At 50.1% G+C, this 15,000-nt stretch overlaps 1 protein-coding gene across 1 annotated transcript in view; it reads left to right on the top strand.

Annotated features, from left to right (window-relative positions):
- Positions 1-15,000, top strand: part of kat14 (lysine acetyltransferase 14) — a 33,260-nt gene that overhangs the window by 7,704 nt on the left and 10,556 nt on the right. Inside the window, exons 6-9 of the mRNA XM_079583055.1 lie at positions 420-758; positions 3,573-4,051; positions 5,248-5,381; positions 6,945-7,114. Coding sequence (XP_079439181.1) covers positions 420-758; positions 3,573-4,051; positions 5,248-5,381; positions 6,945-7,114 — 1,122 coding nt within the window. The remainder of the gene's footprint in view (positions 1-419; positions 759-3,572; positions 4,052-5,247; positions 5,382-6,944; positions 7,115-15,000) is intronic.

The raw sequence follows: 15,000 nt of genomic DNA, 5'->3' as shown, positions 1-15,000 counted from the left end.
CTGTTGTACATGTTATGACCCCTGTTGTACATGTTTTGACCCCTGTTGTACATGTTTTGACCCCTGTTGTACATGTTATGACCCCTGTTGTACATGTTTTGACCCCTGTTGTACATGTTATGACCCCTGTTGTACATGTTATGACCCCTGTTGTACATGTTTTGACCCCTGTTGTACATGTTTTGACCCCTGTTGTACATGTTTTGACCCCTGTTGTACATGTTTTGACCCCTGTTGTACATGTTTTGACCCCTGTTGTACATGTTTTGACCCCTGTTGTACATGTTATGACCCCTGTTGTTCATGTAATGACTCCTGTTGTACATGTTTTGACCCCTGTTGTACATGTTTTGACCCCTGTTGTACATGTTATGACCCCTGTTGTACATGTTTTGACCCCTGTTGTACATGTTTTACAGCGGTGAAGCTGAGCACAGACCCCACCATCACGGTGGAGGGGCTGAGGAAGCGCGGTGGGAAGAACCCGGTGGAAAAGGCCATGCAGCTGAAGGAGAAACGCTGCCGGACGCAGGAGGCCAAGGAGATCCGGCGAGCGCAGAGAGACTCCGCCCCCAAAGCCCCGAAGGCCACGCCCAAAGCCCCGAGGAGCAAGCGAGCCGAGAAACCGGAGCTCATGGATTTTTCCTCCATGAGCTCCTCCGATCGGACGCCGCTCACCAGCCCCTCGCCATCGCCCAGTCTACTGTCTGAGGCCGACCTGATCCCAGACGCCATGCCGCCGCAGGCGCTGTTCCACGGTGAGTCTGACCTCAGGCGCCGCCGCAGGCGCTGTTCCACGGTGAGTCTGACCTCAGGCGCCGCCGCAGGCGCTGTTCCACGGTGAGTCTGACCTCAGGCGCCGCCGCAGGCGCTGTTCCACGGTGAGTCTGACCTCAGACGCCGCCGCAGGCGCTGTTCCACGGTGAGTCTGACCTCAGGCGCCGCCGCAGGCGCTGTTCCACGGTGAGTCTGACCTCAGGCGCTGTTCCACGGTGAGTCTGACCTCAGACTCTGTTCCACAGTGAGTCTGACCTCAGACGCCGCCGCAGGCGCTGTTCCACGGTGAGTCTGACCTCAGGCGCTGTTCCACGGTGAGTCTGACCTCAGACTCTGTTCCACGGTGAGTCTGAGGTCAGACTCTGTTCCACAGTGAGTCTGACCTCAGACTCTGTTCCACAGTGAGTCTGACCTCAGACTCTGTTCCACGGTGAGTCTGACCTCAGACTCTGTTCCACGGTGAGTCTGACCTCAGACTCTGTTCCACAGTGAGTCTGACCTCAGACGCTGTTCCACGGTGAGTCTGACCTCAGACTCTGTTCCACGGTGAGTCTGACCTCAGACTCTGTTCCACAGTGAGTCTGAGGTCAGACTCTGTTCCACGGTGAGTCTGACCTCAGACTCTGTTCCACAGTGAGTCTGACCTCAGACGCTGTTCCACAGTGAGTCTGACCTCAGACTCTGTTCCACAGTGAGTCTGAGGTCAGACTCTGTTCCACGGTGAGTCTGACCTCAGACTCTGTTCCACAGTGAGTCTGACCTCAGACGCTGTTCCACGGTGAGTCTGACCTCAGACTCTGTTCCACAGTGAGTCTGACCTCAGACTCTGTTCCACAGTGAGTCTGACCTCAGACTCTGTTCCACAGTGAGTCTGAGGTCAGACTCTGTTCCACAGTGAGTCTGACCTCAGACTCTGTTCCACAGTGAGTCTGACCTCAGACTCTGTTCCACAGTGAGTCTGACCTCAGACTCTGTTCCACAGTGAGTCTGACCTCAGACTCTGTTCCACGGTGAGTCTGACCTCAGACTCTGTTCCACAGTGAGTCTGACCTCAGACTCTGTTCCACAGTGAGTCTGACCTCAGACTCTGTTCCACAGTGAGTCTGACCTCAGACTCTGTTCCACAGTGAGTCTGACCTCAGACTCTGTTCCACGGTGAGTCTGACCTCAGACTCTGTTCCACAGTGAGTCTGACCTCAGACTCTGTTCCACAGTGAGTCTGACCTCAGACTCTGTTCCACGGTGAGTCTGACCTCAGACTCTGTTCCACGGTGAGTCTGACCTCAGACTCTGTTCCACAGTGAGTCTGACCTCAGACTCTGTTCCACAGTGAGTCTGACCTCAGACTCTGTTCCACAGTGAGTCTGACCTCAGACTCTGTTCCACAGTGAGTCTGACCTCAGACTCTGTTCCACAGTGAGTCTGACCTCAGACTCTGTTCCACAGTGAGTCTGACCTCAGACTCTGTTCCACAGTGAGTCTGAGGTCAGACTCTGTTCCACGGTGAGTCTGACCTCAGACTCTGTTCCACGGTGAGTCTGACCTCAGACTCTGTTCCACGGTGAGTCTGACCTCAGACTCTGTTCCACAGTGAGTCTGAGGTCAGACTCTGTTCCACGGTGAGTCTGACCTCAGACTCTGTTCCACAGTGAGTCTGACCTCAGACTCTGTTCCACAGTGAGTCTGACCTCAGACTCTGTTCCACAGTGAGTCTGACCTCAGACTCTGTTCCACGGTGAGTCTGACCTCAGACTCTGTTCCACAGTGAGTCTGACCTCAGACTCTGTTCCACAGTGAGTCTGACCTCAGACTCTGTTCCACGGTGAGTCTGACCTCAGACTCTGTTCCACAGTGAGTCTGAGGTCAGACTCTGTTCCACGGTGAGTCTGACCTCAGACTCTGTTCCACAGTGAGTCTGACCTCAGACTCTGTTCCACAGTGAGTCTGACCTCAGACTCTGTTCCACAGTGAGTCTGACCTCAGACTCTGTTCCACGGTGAGTCTGACCTCAGACTCTGTTCCACAGTGAGTCTGACCTCAGACTCTGTTCCACAGTGAGTCTGACCTCAGACTCTGTTCCACGGTGAGTCTGACCTCAGACTCTGTTCCACGGTGAGTCTGACCTCAGACTCTGTTCCACAGTGAGTCTGACCTCAGACTCACTGTGGAACAGAGTCTGACCTCAGACTCTGTTCCACAGTGAGTCTGACCTCAGACTCTGTTCCACAGTGAGTCTGACCTCAGACTCTGTTCCACAGTGAGTCTGAGGTCAGACTCTGTTCCACAGTGAGTCTGAGGTCAGACTCTGTTCCACAGTGAGTCTGACCTCAGACTCTGTTCCACAGTGAGTCTGACCTCAGACTCTGTTCCACAGTGAGTCTGAGGTCAGACTCTGTTCCACGGTGAGTCTGACCTCAGACTCTGTTCCACAGTGAGTCTGACCTCAGACTCTGTTCCACAGTGAGTCTGACCTCAGACTCTGTTCCACAGTGAGTCTGACCTCAGACTCTGTTCCACAGTGAGTCTGACCTCAGACTCTGTTCCACAGTGAGTCTGACCTCAGACTCTGTTCCACGGTGAGTCTGACCTCAGACTCTGTTCCACAGTGAGTCTGACCTCAGACTCTGTTCCACAGTGAGTCTGACCTCAGACTCTGTTCCACAGTGAGTCTGACCTCAGACTCTGTTCCACAGTGAGTCTGACCTCAGACTCTGTTCCACGGTGAGTCTGACCTCAGGGAGGGAGATTCACGTCATTCACTCCTTTTGTTCTGAACTAAAGTCGTTTTTTTGCAGACGACGTGGAGGCGGAGCCTGAGTCGCTCATCGACCCGGGGATGGAGTATGTCCCGCCCAGCTCTTCTCTGATTGGACGAAAGAAGACCCTCCCCCCTCCCTCTGCACCGATCAAACGTGAGGCCGACAGCGAGGATGAGGATAGCGACAAACTTCCGCCTCGCTCCGAGGCCAAACAGCCCGCCCACTCCGAGCGCTGCCTCCCCATTGGTCCGTACGAGGAGCGGCTGCTGCTGCGGCGGCTGGAGGCGTGTCCTCTGGCCTTAGCGGTGACGCCGAGCGCCAAACGCCTGCGCCGGAAACTCCTGCTGCGATGCGAGAAGAGGAGCCGAGGGCTCCCCCTGCTGGACGTGGACCGAGCCGTCAACGCCGCCATGAGCCTGGTGGGCGGAGTCTACGCCGCGCAGGTGATCAGTGCTGTGGGCGGAGCCAAACACCGAGCGAACGCCGGCGACGCCCGGATCCTCGACAGATTCCAGGTGAGACACCTTTCAGCTGAATGTGTGATACAAATAACCTAATACACCTGCAGCTGGTGTGTACTGAACCCTGCAGCTGGTGTGTAATGAACCTGCAGCTGGTCTGTAATGAACCCTGCAGCTGGTCTGTAATGAATCTGCAGCTGGTCTGTAATGAACCTGCAGCTGGTGTGTAATGAACCCTGCAGCTGGCCTGTAATAAACCCTGCAGCTGGTCTGTAATGAATCTGCAGCTGGTCTGTAATGAACCTGCAGCTGGTGTGTAATGAACCCTGCAGCTGGCCTGTAATAAACCCTGCAGCTGGTCTGTAATGAACCTGCAGCTGGTCTGTAATGAACCTGCAGCTGGTGTGTAATGAACCCTGCAGCTGGTCTGTAATAACCCTGCAGCTGGTCTGTAGTAAACCCTGCAGCTGGTCTGTAGTAAACCCTGCAGCTGGTCCTTAATAAACCCTGCAGCTGGTCTGTAATGAACCCTGCAGCTGGTCTGTAATAACCCTGCAGCTGGTCTGTAATAAATCCTGCAGCTGGTCTGTAGTAAACCCTGCAGCTGGTCTGTAATAAACCCTGCAGCTGGTCTGTAATGAACCTGCAGCTGGTCTGTAATGAACCTGCAGCTGGTGTGTAATGAACCTGCAGCTGGTCTGTAGTAAACCCTGCAGCTGGTCTGTAATGAACCTGCAGCTGGTCTGTAATGAACCTGCAGCTGGTCTGTAATGAACCTGCAGCTGGTGTGTAATGAACCCTGCAGCTGGTCTGTAGTAAACCCTGCAGCTGGTCTGTAATGAACCTGCAGCTGGTCTGTAATAAACCCTGCAGCTGGTCTGTAATGAACCTGCAGCTGGTCTGTAATGAACCTGCAGCTGGTCTGTATTAAACCCTGCAGCTGGTCTGTAGTAAACCCTGCAGTTGGTCTGTAATGAACCTGCAGTTGGTCTGTAATGAACCTGCAGTTGGTCTGTAATGAACCCTGCAGCTGGTCTGTAATAAACCCTGCAGCTGGTCTGTAATGAACCCTGCAGCTGGTCTGTAGTGAACCCTGCAGCTGGTCTGTAGTAAACCCTGCAGCTGGTCTGTAGTAAACCCTGCAGCTGGTCTGTAGTAAACCCTGCAGCTGGTCTGTAGTAAACCCTGCAGCTGGTCTGTAGTAAACCCTGCAGCTGGTCTGTAGTAAACCCTGCAGCTGTTCTGTTCAGGTCCCGGGTGTTGGCCGTCGGTCGCTGAACCCGAGCTCCGGGTCGTTCCTCCACCGGGTGATGGGTCCCGATCCGAGTCTCAGCCAGAGCTTCATCAGCCCCTTCACCACCCGCCTCCTGAGACCCTTCATCAGGTAAGAACCCTTCACCACACGCCTCCTGAGACCCTTCATCAGGTAAGGACCCTTCACCACACGCCTCCTGAGACCCTTCACCACACGCCTCCTGAGACCCTTCACCACACGCCTCCTGAGACCCTTCACCACACGCCTCCTGAGACCCTTCATCAGGTAAGAACCCTTCACCACACGCCTCCTGAGACCCTTCATCAGGTAAGAACCCTTCACCACACGCCTCCTGAGACCCTTCATCAGGTAAGGACCCTTCACCACACGCCTCCTGAGACCCTTCACCACACGCCTCCTGAGACCCTTCACCACACGCCTCCTGAGACCCTTCACCACACGCCTCCTGAGACCCTTCATCAGGTAAGAACCCTTCACCACACGCCTCCTGAGACCCTTCATCAGGTAAGAACCCTTCACCACACGCCTCCTGAGACCCTTCATCAGGTAAGAACCCTTCACCACACGACTCCTCAGACCCTTCATCAGGTAAGAACCCTTCACCACACGCCTCCTGAGACCCTTCATCAGGTAAGAACCCTTCACCACACGACTCCTCAGACCCTTCATCAGGTAAGAACCCTTCACCACACGCCTCCTGAGACCCTTCACCACACGCCTCCTGAGACCCTTCATCAGGTAAGAACCCTTCACCACACGCCTCCTGAGACCCTTCATCAGGTAAGAACCCTTCACCACACGCCTCCTGAGACCCTTCATCAGGTAAGAACCCTTCACCACCCGCCTCCTGAGACCCTTCATCAGGTAAGAACCCTTCACCACACGCCTCCTGAGACCCTTCATCAGGTAAGAACCCTTCACCACACGCCTCCTGAGACCCTTCATCAGGTAAGGACCCTTCACCACACGCCTCCTCAGACCCTTCATCAGGTAAGAACCCTTCACCACACGCCTCCTGAGACCCTTCATCAGGTAAGAACCCTTCACCACCCGCCTCCTGAGACCCTTCATCAGGTAAGAACCCTTCACCACACGCCTCCTGAGACCCTTCATCAGGTAAGAACCCTTCACCACACGACTCCTCAGACCCTTCATCAGGTAAGAACCCTTCACCACACGCCTCCTGAGACCCTTCATCAGGTAAGGACCCTTCACCACACGCCTCCTGAGACCCTTCATCAGGTAAGGACCCTTCACCACACGCCTCCTGAGACCCTTCATCAGGTAAGAACCCTTCACCACACGCCTCCTGAGACCCTTCCCCAGTAAGAACCCTTCACCACCCGCCTCCTGAGACCCTTCACCACACGCCTCCTGAGACCCTTCACCACACGCCTCCTGAGACCCTTCATCAGGTAAGAACCCTTCACCACCCGCCTCCTGAGACCCTTCACCACACGCCTCCTGAGACCCTTCACCACCCGCCTCCTGAGACCCTTCACCACACGCCTCCTGAGACCCTTCACCACACGCCTCCTCAGACCCTTCACCTGTAAGGACCCTTCACCACACGCCTCCTCAGACCCTTCACCACACGCCTCCTGAGACCCTTCACCACACGCCTCCTGAGACCCTTCCCCAGTAAGGACCCTTCCTAACCCTCTGTTTCAGGAGGGATTACGAGTCTCGTCCGCTGAAGCTGAAGTTGTTGAGTGAAGTCAGAGCTCGAGGGAAAAGCCCGGACTGGAATCCGGAGCCGGAGTCTCCCATCGATTACTGCTACGTCCGCCCGAGCCACATCCCGCCCATCAACGCCATGTGTCACCACGCCTTCTGGCCCGGTAAGGTTCCGCCCACAGGAAGCTCCGCCCACAGGAAGCTCCGCCCACAGGGAGCTCCGCCCACAGGAAGCTCCGCCCACAGGAAGCTCCGCCCACAGGAAGCTTTTACATTTGGATAAAGCCACAGTGAAGAATGCACAGTTTAGTGGTTCATTCCAGACGGATCCGGAGTCAGAGAAATAAATCACACTCAGTTCAAATAGACAGTTCCAGGTCAGAGTTTAGACAGTTCCAGGTCAGTGTTTAGACAGTTCCAGGTCAGAGTTTAGACAGTTCCAGGTCAGAGTTTACACAGTTCCAGGTCAGAGTTTAGACAGTTCCAGGTCAGTGTTTAGACAGTTCCAGGTCAGTGTTTAGACAGTTCCAGGTCAGTGTTTAGACAGTTCCAGGTCAGAGTTTAGACAGTTCCAGGTCAGTGTTTACACAGTTCCAGGTCAGAGTTTAGACAGTTCCAGGTCAGAGTTTAGACAGTTCCAGGTCAGTGTTTAGACAGTTCCAGGTCAGAGTTTAGACAGTTCCAGGTCAGAGTTTAGACAGTTCCAGGTCAGTGTTTACACAGTTCCAGGTCAGAGTTTAGACAGTTCCAGGTCAGAGTTTAGACAGTTCCAGGTCAGTGTTTAGACAGTTCCAGGTCAGTGTTTAGACAGTTCCAGGTCAGAGTTTAGACAGTTCCAGGTCAGAGTTTAGACAGTTCCAGGTCAGAGTTTAGACAGTTCCAGGTCAGTGTTTAGACAGTTCCAGGTCAGTGTTTAGACAGTTCCAGGTCAGTGTTTAGACAGTTCCAGGTCAGAGTTTAGACAGTTCCAGGTCAGTGTTTACACAGTTCCAGGTCAGAGTTTAGACAGTTCCAGGTCAGAGTTTAGACAGTTCCAGGTCAGTGTTTAGACAGTTCCAGGTCAGTGTTTAGACAGTTCCAGGTCAGAGTTTAGACAGTTCCAGGTCAGAGTTTAGACAGTTCCAGGTCAGTGTTTACACAGTTCCAGGTCAGAGTTTAGACAGTTCCAGGTCAGAGTTTAGACAGTTCCAGGTCAGTGTTTACACAGTTCCAGGTCAGTGTTTACACAGTTCCAGGTCAGAGTTTACACAGTTCCAGGTCAGTGTTTACACAGTTCCAGGTCAGAGTTTACACAGTTCCAGGTCAGAGTTTACACAGTTCCAGGTCAGTGTTTACACAGTTCCAGGTCAGAGTTTAAACAGTTCCAGGTCAGAGTTTACACAGTTCCAGGTCAGAGTTTAGACAGTTCCAGGTCAGTGTTTACACAGTTCCAGGTCAGTGTTTACACAGTTCCAGGTCAGAGTTTACACAGTTCCAGGTCAGTGTTTACACAGTTCCAGGTCAGAGTTTACACAGTTCCAGGTCAGAGTTTACACAGTTCCAGGTCAGAGTTTACACAGTTCCAGGTCAGAGTTTAAACAGTTCCAGGTCAGAGTTTACACAGTTCCAGGTCAGAGTTTAGACAGTTCCAGGTCAGAGTTTACACAGTTCCAGGTCAGTGTTTACACAGTTCCAGGTCAGAGTTTACACAGTTCCAGGTCAGAGTTTACACAGTTCCAGGTCAGAGTTTAGACAGTTCCAGGTCAGAGTTTACACAGTTCCAGGTCAGTGTTTAGACAGTTCCAGGTCAGTGTTTAGACAGTTCCAGGTCAGAGTTTAGACAGTTCCAGGTCAGAGTTTAGACAGTTCCAGGTCAGTGTTTACACAGTTCCAGGTCAGTGTTTAGACAGTTCCAGGTCAGAGTTTAGACAGTTCCAGGTCAGTGTTTAGACAGTTCCAGGTCAGAGTTTACACAGTTCCAGGTCAGTGTTTAGACAGTTCCAGGTCAGTGTTTAGACAGTTCCAGGTCAGAGTTTAGACAGTTCCAGGTCAGTGTTTACACAGTTCCAGGTCAGAGTTTAAACAGTTCCAGGTCAGAGTTTAGACAGTTCCAGGTCAGTGTTTACACAGTTCCAGGTCAGAGTTTACACAGTTCCAGGTCAGAGTTTAGACAGTTCCAGGTCAGAGTTTAGACAGTTCCAGGTCAGAGTTTAGACAGTTCCAGGTCAGTGTTTAGACAGTTCCAGGTCAGTGTTTACACAGTTCCAGGTCAGTGTTTAGACAGTTCCAGGTCAGAGTTTAGACAGTTCCAGGTCAGTGTTTACACAGTTCCAGGTCAGTGTTTACACAGTTCCAGGTCAGAGTTTAGACAGTTCCAGGTCAGTGTTTACACAGTTCCAGGTCAGAGTTTAGACAGTTCCAGGTCAGAGTTTAGACAGTTCCAGGTCAGTGTTTAGACAGTTCCAGGTCAGAGTTTACACAGTTCCAGGTCAGAGTTTACACAGTTCCAGGTCAGAGTTTAGACAGTTCCAGGTCAGTGTTTAGACAGTTCCAGGTCAGTGTTTAGACAGTTCCAGGTCAGAGTTTACACAGTTCCAGGTCAGAGTTTAGACAGTTCCAGGTCAGAGTTTACACAGTTCCAGGTCAGAGTTTAGACAGTTCCAGGTCAGTGTTTACACAGTTCCAGGTCAGTGTTTACACAGTTCCAGGTCAGAGTTTAGACAGTTCCAGGTCAGTGTTTACACAGTTCCAGGTCAGAGTTTACACAGTTCCAGGTCAGAGTTTACACAGTTCCAGGTCAGAGTTTAGACAGTTCCAGGTCAGAGTTTACACAGTTCCAGGTCAGAGTTTACACAGTTCCAGGTCAGAGTTTACACAGTTCCAGGTCAGAGTTTACACAGTTCCAGGTCAGTGTTTACACAGTTCCAGGTCAGTGTTAAGACAGTTCCAGGTCAGTGTTTACACAGTTCCAGGTCAGAGTTTAGACAGTTCCAGGTCAGTGTTAAGACAGTTCCAGGTCAGTGTTTACACAGTTCCAGGTCAGAGTTTAGACAGTTCCAGGTCAGAGTTTAGACAGTTCCAGGTCAGAGTTTAGACAGTTCCAGGTCAGAGTTTAGACAGTTCCAGGTCAGTGTTTAGACAGTTCCAGGTCAGAGTTTAGACAGTTCCAGGTCAGAGTTTAGACAGTTCCAGGTCAGAGTTTACACAGTTCCAGGTCAGTGATTAGACAGTTCCAGGTCAGTGTTTACACAGTTCCAGGTCAGAGTTTAGACAGTTCCAGGTCAGAGTTTAGACAGTTCCAGGTCAGAGTTTAGACAGTTCCAGGTCAGTGTTTAGACAGTTCCAGGTCAGTGTTTAGACAGTTCCAGGTCAGTGATTAGACAGTTCCAGGTCAGAGTTTAGACAGTTCCAGGTCAGAGTTTAGACAGTTCCAGGTCAGTGATTAGACAGTTCCAGGTCAGAGTTTAGACAGTTCCAGGTCAGAGTTTAGACAGTTCCAGGTCAGTGTTTAGACAGTTCCAGGTCAGAGTTTACACAGTTCCAGGTCAGAGTTTACACAGTTCCAGGTCAGTGTTAAGACAGTTCCAGGTCAGAGTTTAGACAGTTCCAGGTCAGTGTTTAGACAGTTCCAGGTCAGTGTTTACACAGTTCCAGGTCAGAGTTTAGACAGTTCCAGGTCAGAGTTTAGACAGTTCCAGGTCAGTGTTAAGACAGTTCCAGGTCAGAGTTTAGACAGTTCCAGGTCAGTGTTTACACAGTTCCAGGTCAGTGTTTAGACAGTTCCAGGTCAGAGTTTAGACAGTTCCAGGTCAGAGTTTAGACAGTTCCAGGTCAGTGTTTAGACAGTTCCAGGTCAGTGTTTACACAGTTCCAGGTCAGAGTTTAGACAGTTCCAGGTCAGTGTTAAGACAGTTCCAGGTCAGAGTTTAGACAGTTCCAGGTCAGAGTTTACACAGTTCCAGGTCAGTGTTTAGACAGTTCCAGGTCAGTGTTTAGACAGTTCCAGGTCAGTGTTTACACAGTTCCAGGTCAGAGTTTACACAGTTCCAGGTCAGTGTTTAGACAGTTCCAGGTCAGAGTTTAGACAGTTCCAGGTCAGTGTTTAGACAGTTCCAGGTCAGAGTTTACACAGTTCCAGGTCAGATTTTAGACAGTTCCAGGTCAGTGTTTAGACAGTTCCAGGTCAGAGTTTAGACAGTTCCAGGTCAGAGTTTAGACAGTTCCAGGTCAGAGTTTACACAGTTCCAGGTCAGTGTTTAGACAGTTCCAGGTCAGAGTTTAGACAGTTCCAGGTCAGTGTTTAGACAGTTCCAGGTCAGAGTTTAGACAGTTCCAGGTCAGTGATTAGACAGTTCCAGGTCAGAGTTTACACAGTTCCAGGTCAGAGTTTACACAGTTCCAGGTCAGAGTTTAGACAGTTCCAGGTCAGAGTTTAGACAGTTCCAGGTCAGAGTTTAGACAGTTCCAGGTCAGAGTTTAGACAGTTCCAGGTCAGAGTTTAGACAGTTCCAGGTCAGAGTTTAGACAGTTCCAGGTCAGAGTTTAGACAGTTCCAGGTCAGTGTTTAGACAGTTCCAGGTCAGAGTTTAGACAGTTCCAGGTCAGTGTTTAGACAGTTCCAGGTCAGAGTTTAGACAGTTCCAGGTCAGTGTTTACACAGTTCCAGGTCAGAGTTTACACAGTTCCAGGTCAGAGTTTACACAGTTCCAGGTCAGAGTTTACACAGTTCCAGGTCAGTGTTTAGACAGTTCCAGGTCAGAGTTTAGACAGTTCCAGGTCAGAGTTTACACAGTTCCAGGTCAGTGTTTAGACAGTTCCAGGTCAGTGTTTAGACAGTTCCAGGTCAGTGTTTACACAGTTCCAGGTCAGAGTTTAGACAGTTCCAGGTCAGTGTTTAGACAGTTCCAGGTCAGAGTTTAGACAGTTCCAGGTCAGTGTTTACACAGTTCCAGGTCAGTGTTTAGACAGTTCCAGGTCAGAGTTTAGACAGTTCCAGGTCAGTGTTTAGACAGTTCCAGGTCAGAGTTTACACAGTTCCAGGTCAGTGTTTAGACAGTTCCAGGTCAGAGTTTAGACAGTTCCAGGTCAGTGTTTAGACAGTTCCAGGTCAGAGTTTACACAGTTCCAGGTCAGATTTTAGACAGTTCCAGGTCAGTGTTTAGACAGTTCCAGGTCAGAGTTTAGACAGTTCCAGGTCAGAGTTTAGACAGTTCCAGGTCAGAGTTTACACAGTTCCAGGTCAGTGTTTAGACAGTTCCAGGTCAGAGTTTAGACAGTTCCAGGTCAGTGTTTAGACAGTTCCAGGTCAGAGTTTAGACAGTTCCAGGTCAGTGATTAGACAGTTCCAGGTCAGAGTTTACACAGTTCCAGGTCAGAGTTTACACAGTTCCAGGTCAGAGTTTAGACAGTTCCAGGTCAGAGTTTAGACAGTTCCAGGTCAGAGTTTAGACAGTTCCAGGTCAGAGTTTAGACAGTTCCAGGTCAGAGTTTAGACAGTTCCAGGTCAGAGTTTAGACAGTTCCAGGTCAGAGTTTAGACAGTTCCAGGTCAGTGTTTAGACAGTTCCAGGTCAGAGTTTAGACAGTTCCAGGTCAGTGTTTAGACAGTTCCAGGTCAGAGTTTAGACAGTTCCAGGTCAGTGTTTACACAGTTCCAGGTCAGAGTTTACACAGTTCCAGGTCAGAGTTTACACAGTTCCAGGTCAGAGTTTACACAGTTCCAGGTCAGTGTTTAGACAGTTCCAGGTCAGAGTTTAGACAGTTCCAGGTCAGAGTTTAGACAGTTCCAGGTCAGTGATTAGACAGTTCCAGGTCAGTGTTTAGACAGTTCCAGAGGTCAGAGTTTAGACAGTTCCAGGTCAGTGTTTAGACAGTTCCAGGTCAGAGTTTAGACAGTTCCAGGTCAGAGTTTACACAGTTCCAGGTCAGAGTTTAGACAGTTCCAGGTCAGAGTTTAGACAGTTCCAGGTCAGTGTTTAGACAGTTCCAGGTCAGAGTTTACACAGTTCCAGGTCAGTGTTTACACAGTTCCAGGTCAGAGTTTACACAGTTCCAGGTCAGTGTTTAGACAGTTCCAGGTCAGTGTTTAGACAGTTCCAGGTCAGTGTTTACACAGTTCCAGGTCAGAGTTTACACAGTTCCAGGTCAGTGTTTAGACAGTTCCAGGTCAGTGTTTAGACAGTTCCAGGTCAGTGTTTAGACAGTTCCAGGTCAGAGTTTACACAGTTCCAGGTCAGAGTTTAGACAGTTCCAGGTCAGTGTTTAGACAGTTCCAGGTCAGTGTTTAGACAGTTCCAGGTCAGTGTTTAGACAGTTCCAGGTCAGAGTTTACACAGTTCCAGGTCAGTGTTTACACAGTTCCAGGTCAGTGTTTAGACAGTTCCAGGTCAGTGTTAAGACAGTTCCAGGTCAGAGTTTAGACAGTTCCAGGTCAGAGTTTACACAGTTCCAGGTCAGTGTTTAGTCAGTTCCAGGTCAGTGTTTAGACAGTTCCAGGTCAGAGTTTACACTGTTCCAGGTCAGAGTTTAGACAGTTCCAGGTCAGTGTTTAGACAGTTCCAGGTCAGAGTTTAGACAGTTCCAGGTCAGAGTTTAGACAGTTCCAGGTCAGAGTTTAGACAGTTCCAGGTCAGTGTTTAGACAGTTCCAGGTCAGAGTTTAGACAGTTCCAGGTCAGTGTTTAGACAGTTCCAGGTCAGTGTTTACACAGTTCCAGGTCAGAGTTTACACAGTTCCAGGTCAGTGTTTAGACAGTTCCAGGTCAGTGTTTACACAGTTCCAGGTCAGTGTTTAGACAGTTCCATCAGAGTTTACACAGTTCCAGGTCAGAGTTTAGACAGTTCCAGGTCAGAGTTTACACAGTTCCAGGTCAGAGTTTACACAGTTCCAGGTCAGAGTTTACACAGTTCCAGGTCAGAGTTTAGACAGTTCCAGGTCAGTGTTTACACAGTTCCAGGTCAGTGATTAGACAGTTCCAGGTCAGAGTTTAGACAGTTCCAGGTCAGAGTTTAGACAGTTCCAGGTCAGTGTTTACACAGTTCCAGGTCAGTGTTTACACAGTTCCAGGTCAGTGTTTACACAGTTCCAGGTCAGTGTTTAGACAGTTCCAGGTCAGTGTTTAGACAGTTCCAGGTCAGAGTTTAGACAGTTCCAGGTCAGTGTTTAGACAGTTCCAGGTCAGAGTTTACACAGTTCCAGGTCAGTGTTTACACAGTTCCAGGTCAGAGTTTACACAGTTCCAGGTCAGAGTTTAAACAGTTCCAGGTCAGAGTTTACACAGTTCCAGGTCAGTGTTTAGACAGTTCCAGGTCAGTGTTTAGACAGTTCCAGGTCAGAGTTTAGACAGTTCCAGGTCAGAGTTTAGACAGTTCCAGGTCAGTGTTTACACAGTTCCAGGTCAGTGTTTAGACAGTTCCAGGTCAGTGTTTAGACAGTTCCAGGTCAGTGTTTACACAGTTCCAGGTCAGAGTTTACACAGTTCCAGGTCAGTGTTTACACAGTTCCAGGTCAGTGTTTAGACAGTTCCAGGTCAGAGTTTAGACAGTTCCAGGTCAGTGTTTAGACAGTTCCAGGTCAGAGTTTACACAGTTCCAGGTCAGTGTTTACACAGTTCAGGTCAGTGTTTACACAGTTCCAGGTCAGAGTTTAGACAGTTCCAGGTCAGAGTTTAGACAGTTCCAGGTCAGAGTTTAGACAGTTCCAGGTCAGTGTTTAGACAGTTCCAGGTCAGTGTTTACACAGTTCCAGGTCAGTGTTTAGACAGTTCCAGGTCAGAGTTTACACAGTTCCAGGTCAGAGTTTAGACAGTTCCAGGTCAGAGTTTAGACAGTTCCAGGTCAGTGTTTAGACAGTTCCAGGTCAGTGTTTACACAGTTCCAGGTCAGAGTTTAGACAGTTCCAGGTCAGTGTTTACACAGTTCAGGTCAGAGTTTAGACAGTTCCAGGTCAGTGTTTAGACAGTTCCAGGTCAGTGTTTAGACAGTTCCAGGTCAGAGTTTACACAGTTCCAGGTCAGTGTTTACACAGTTCCAGGTCAGAGTTTACACAGTTCCAGGTCAGAGTTTAGACAGTTC

The sequence above is a fragment of the Gobius niger genome (assembly GCF_951799975.1).
Source record: "Gobius niger genome assembly, contig: SCAFFOLD_31, whole genome shotgun sequence".
NCBI lineage: Eukaryota > Metazoa > Chordata > Actinopteri > Gobiiformes > Gobiidae > Gobius > Gobius niger.
The sequence above is the reverse complement of the archived record's forward strand: the minus strand, read 5'-3'. Positions and strand labels throughout refer to the sequence as shown.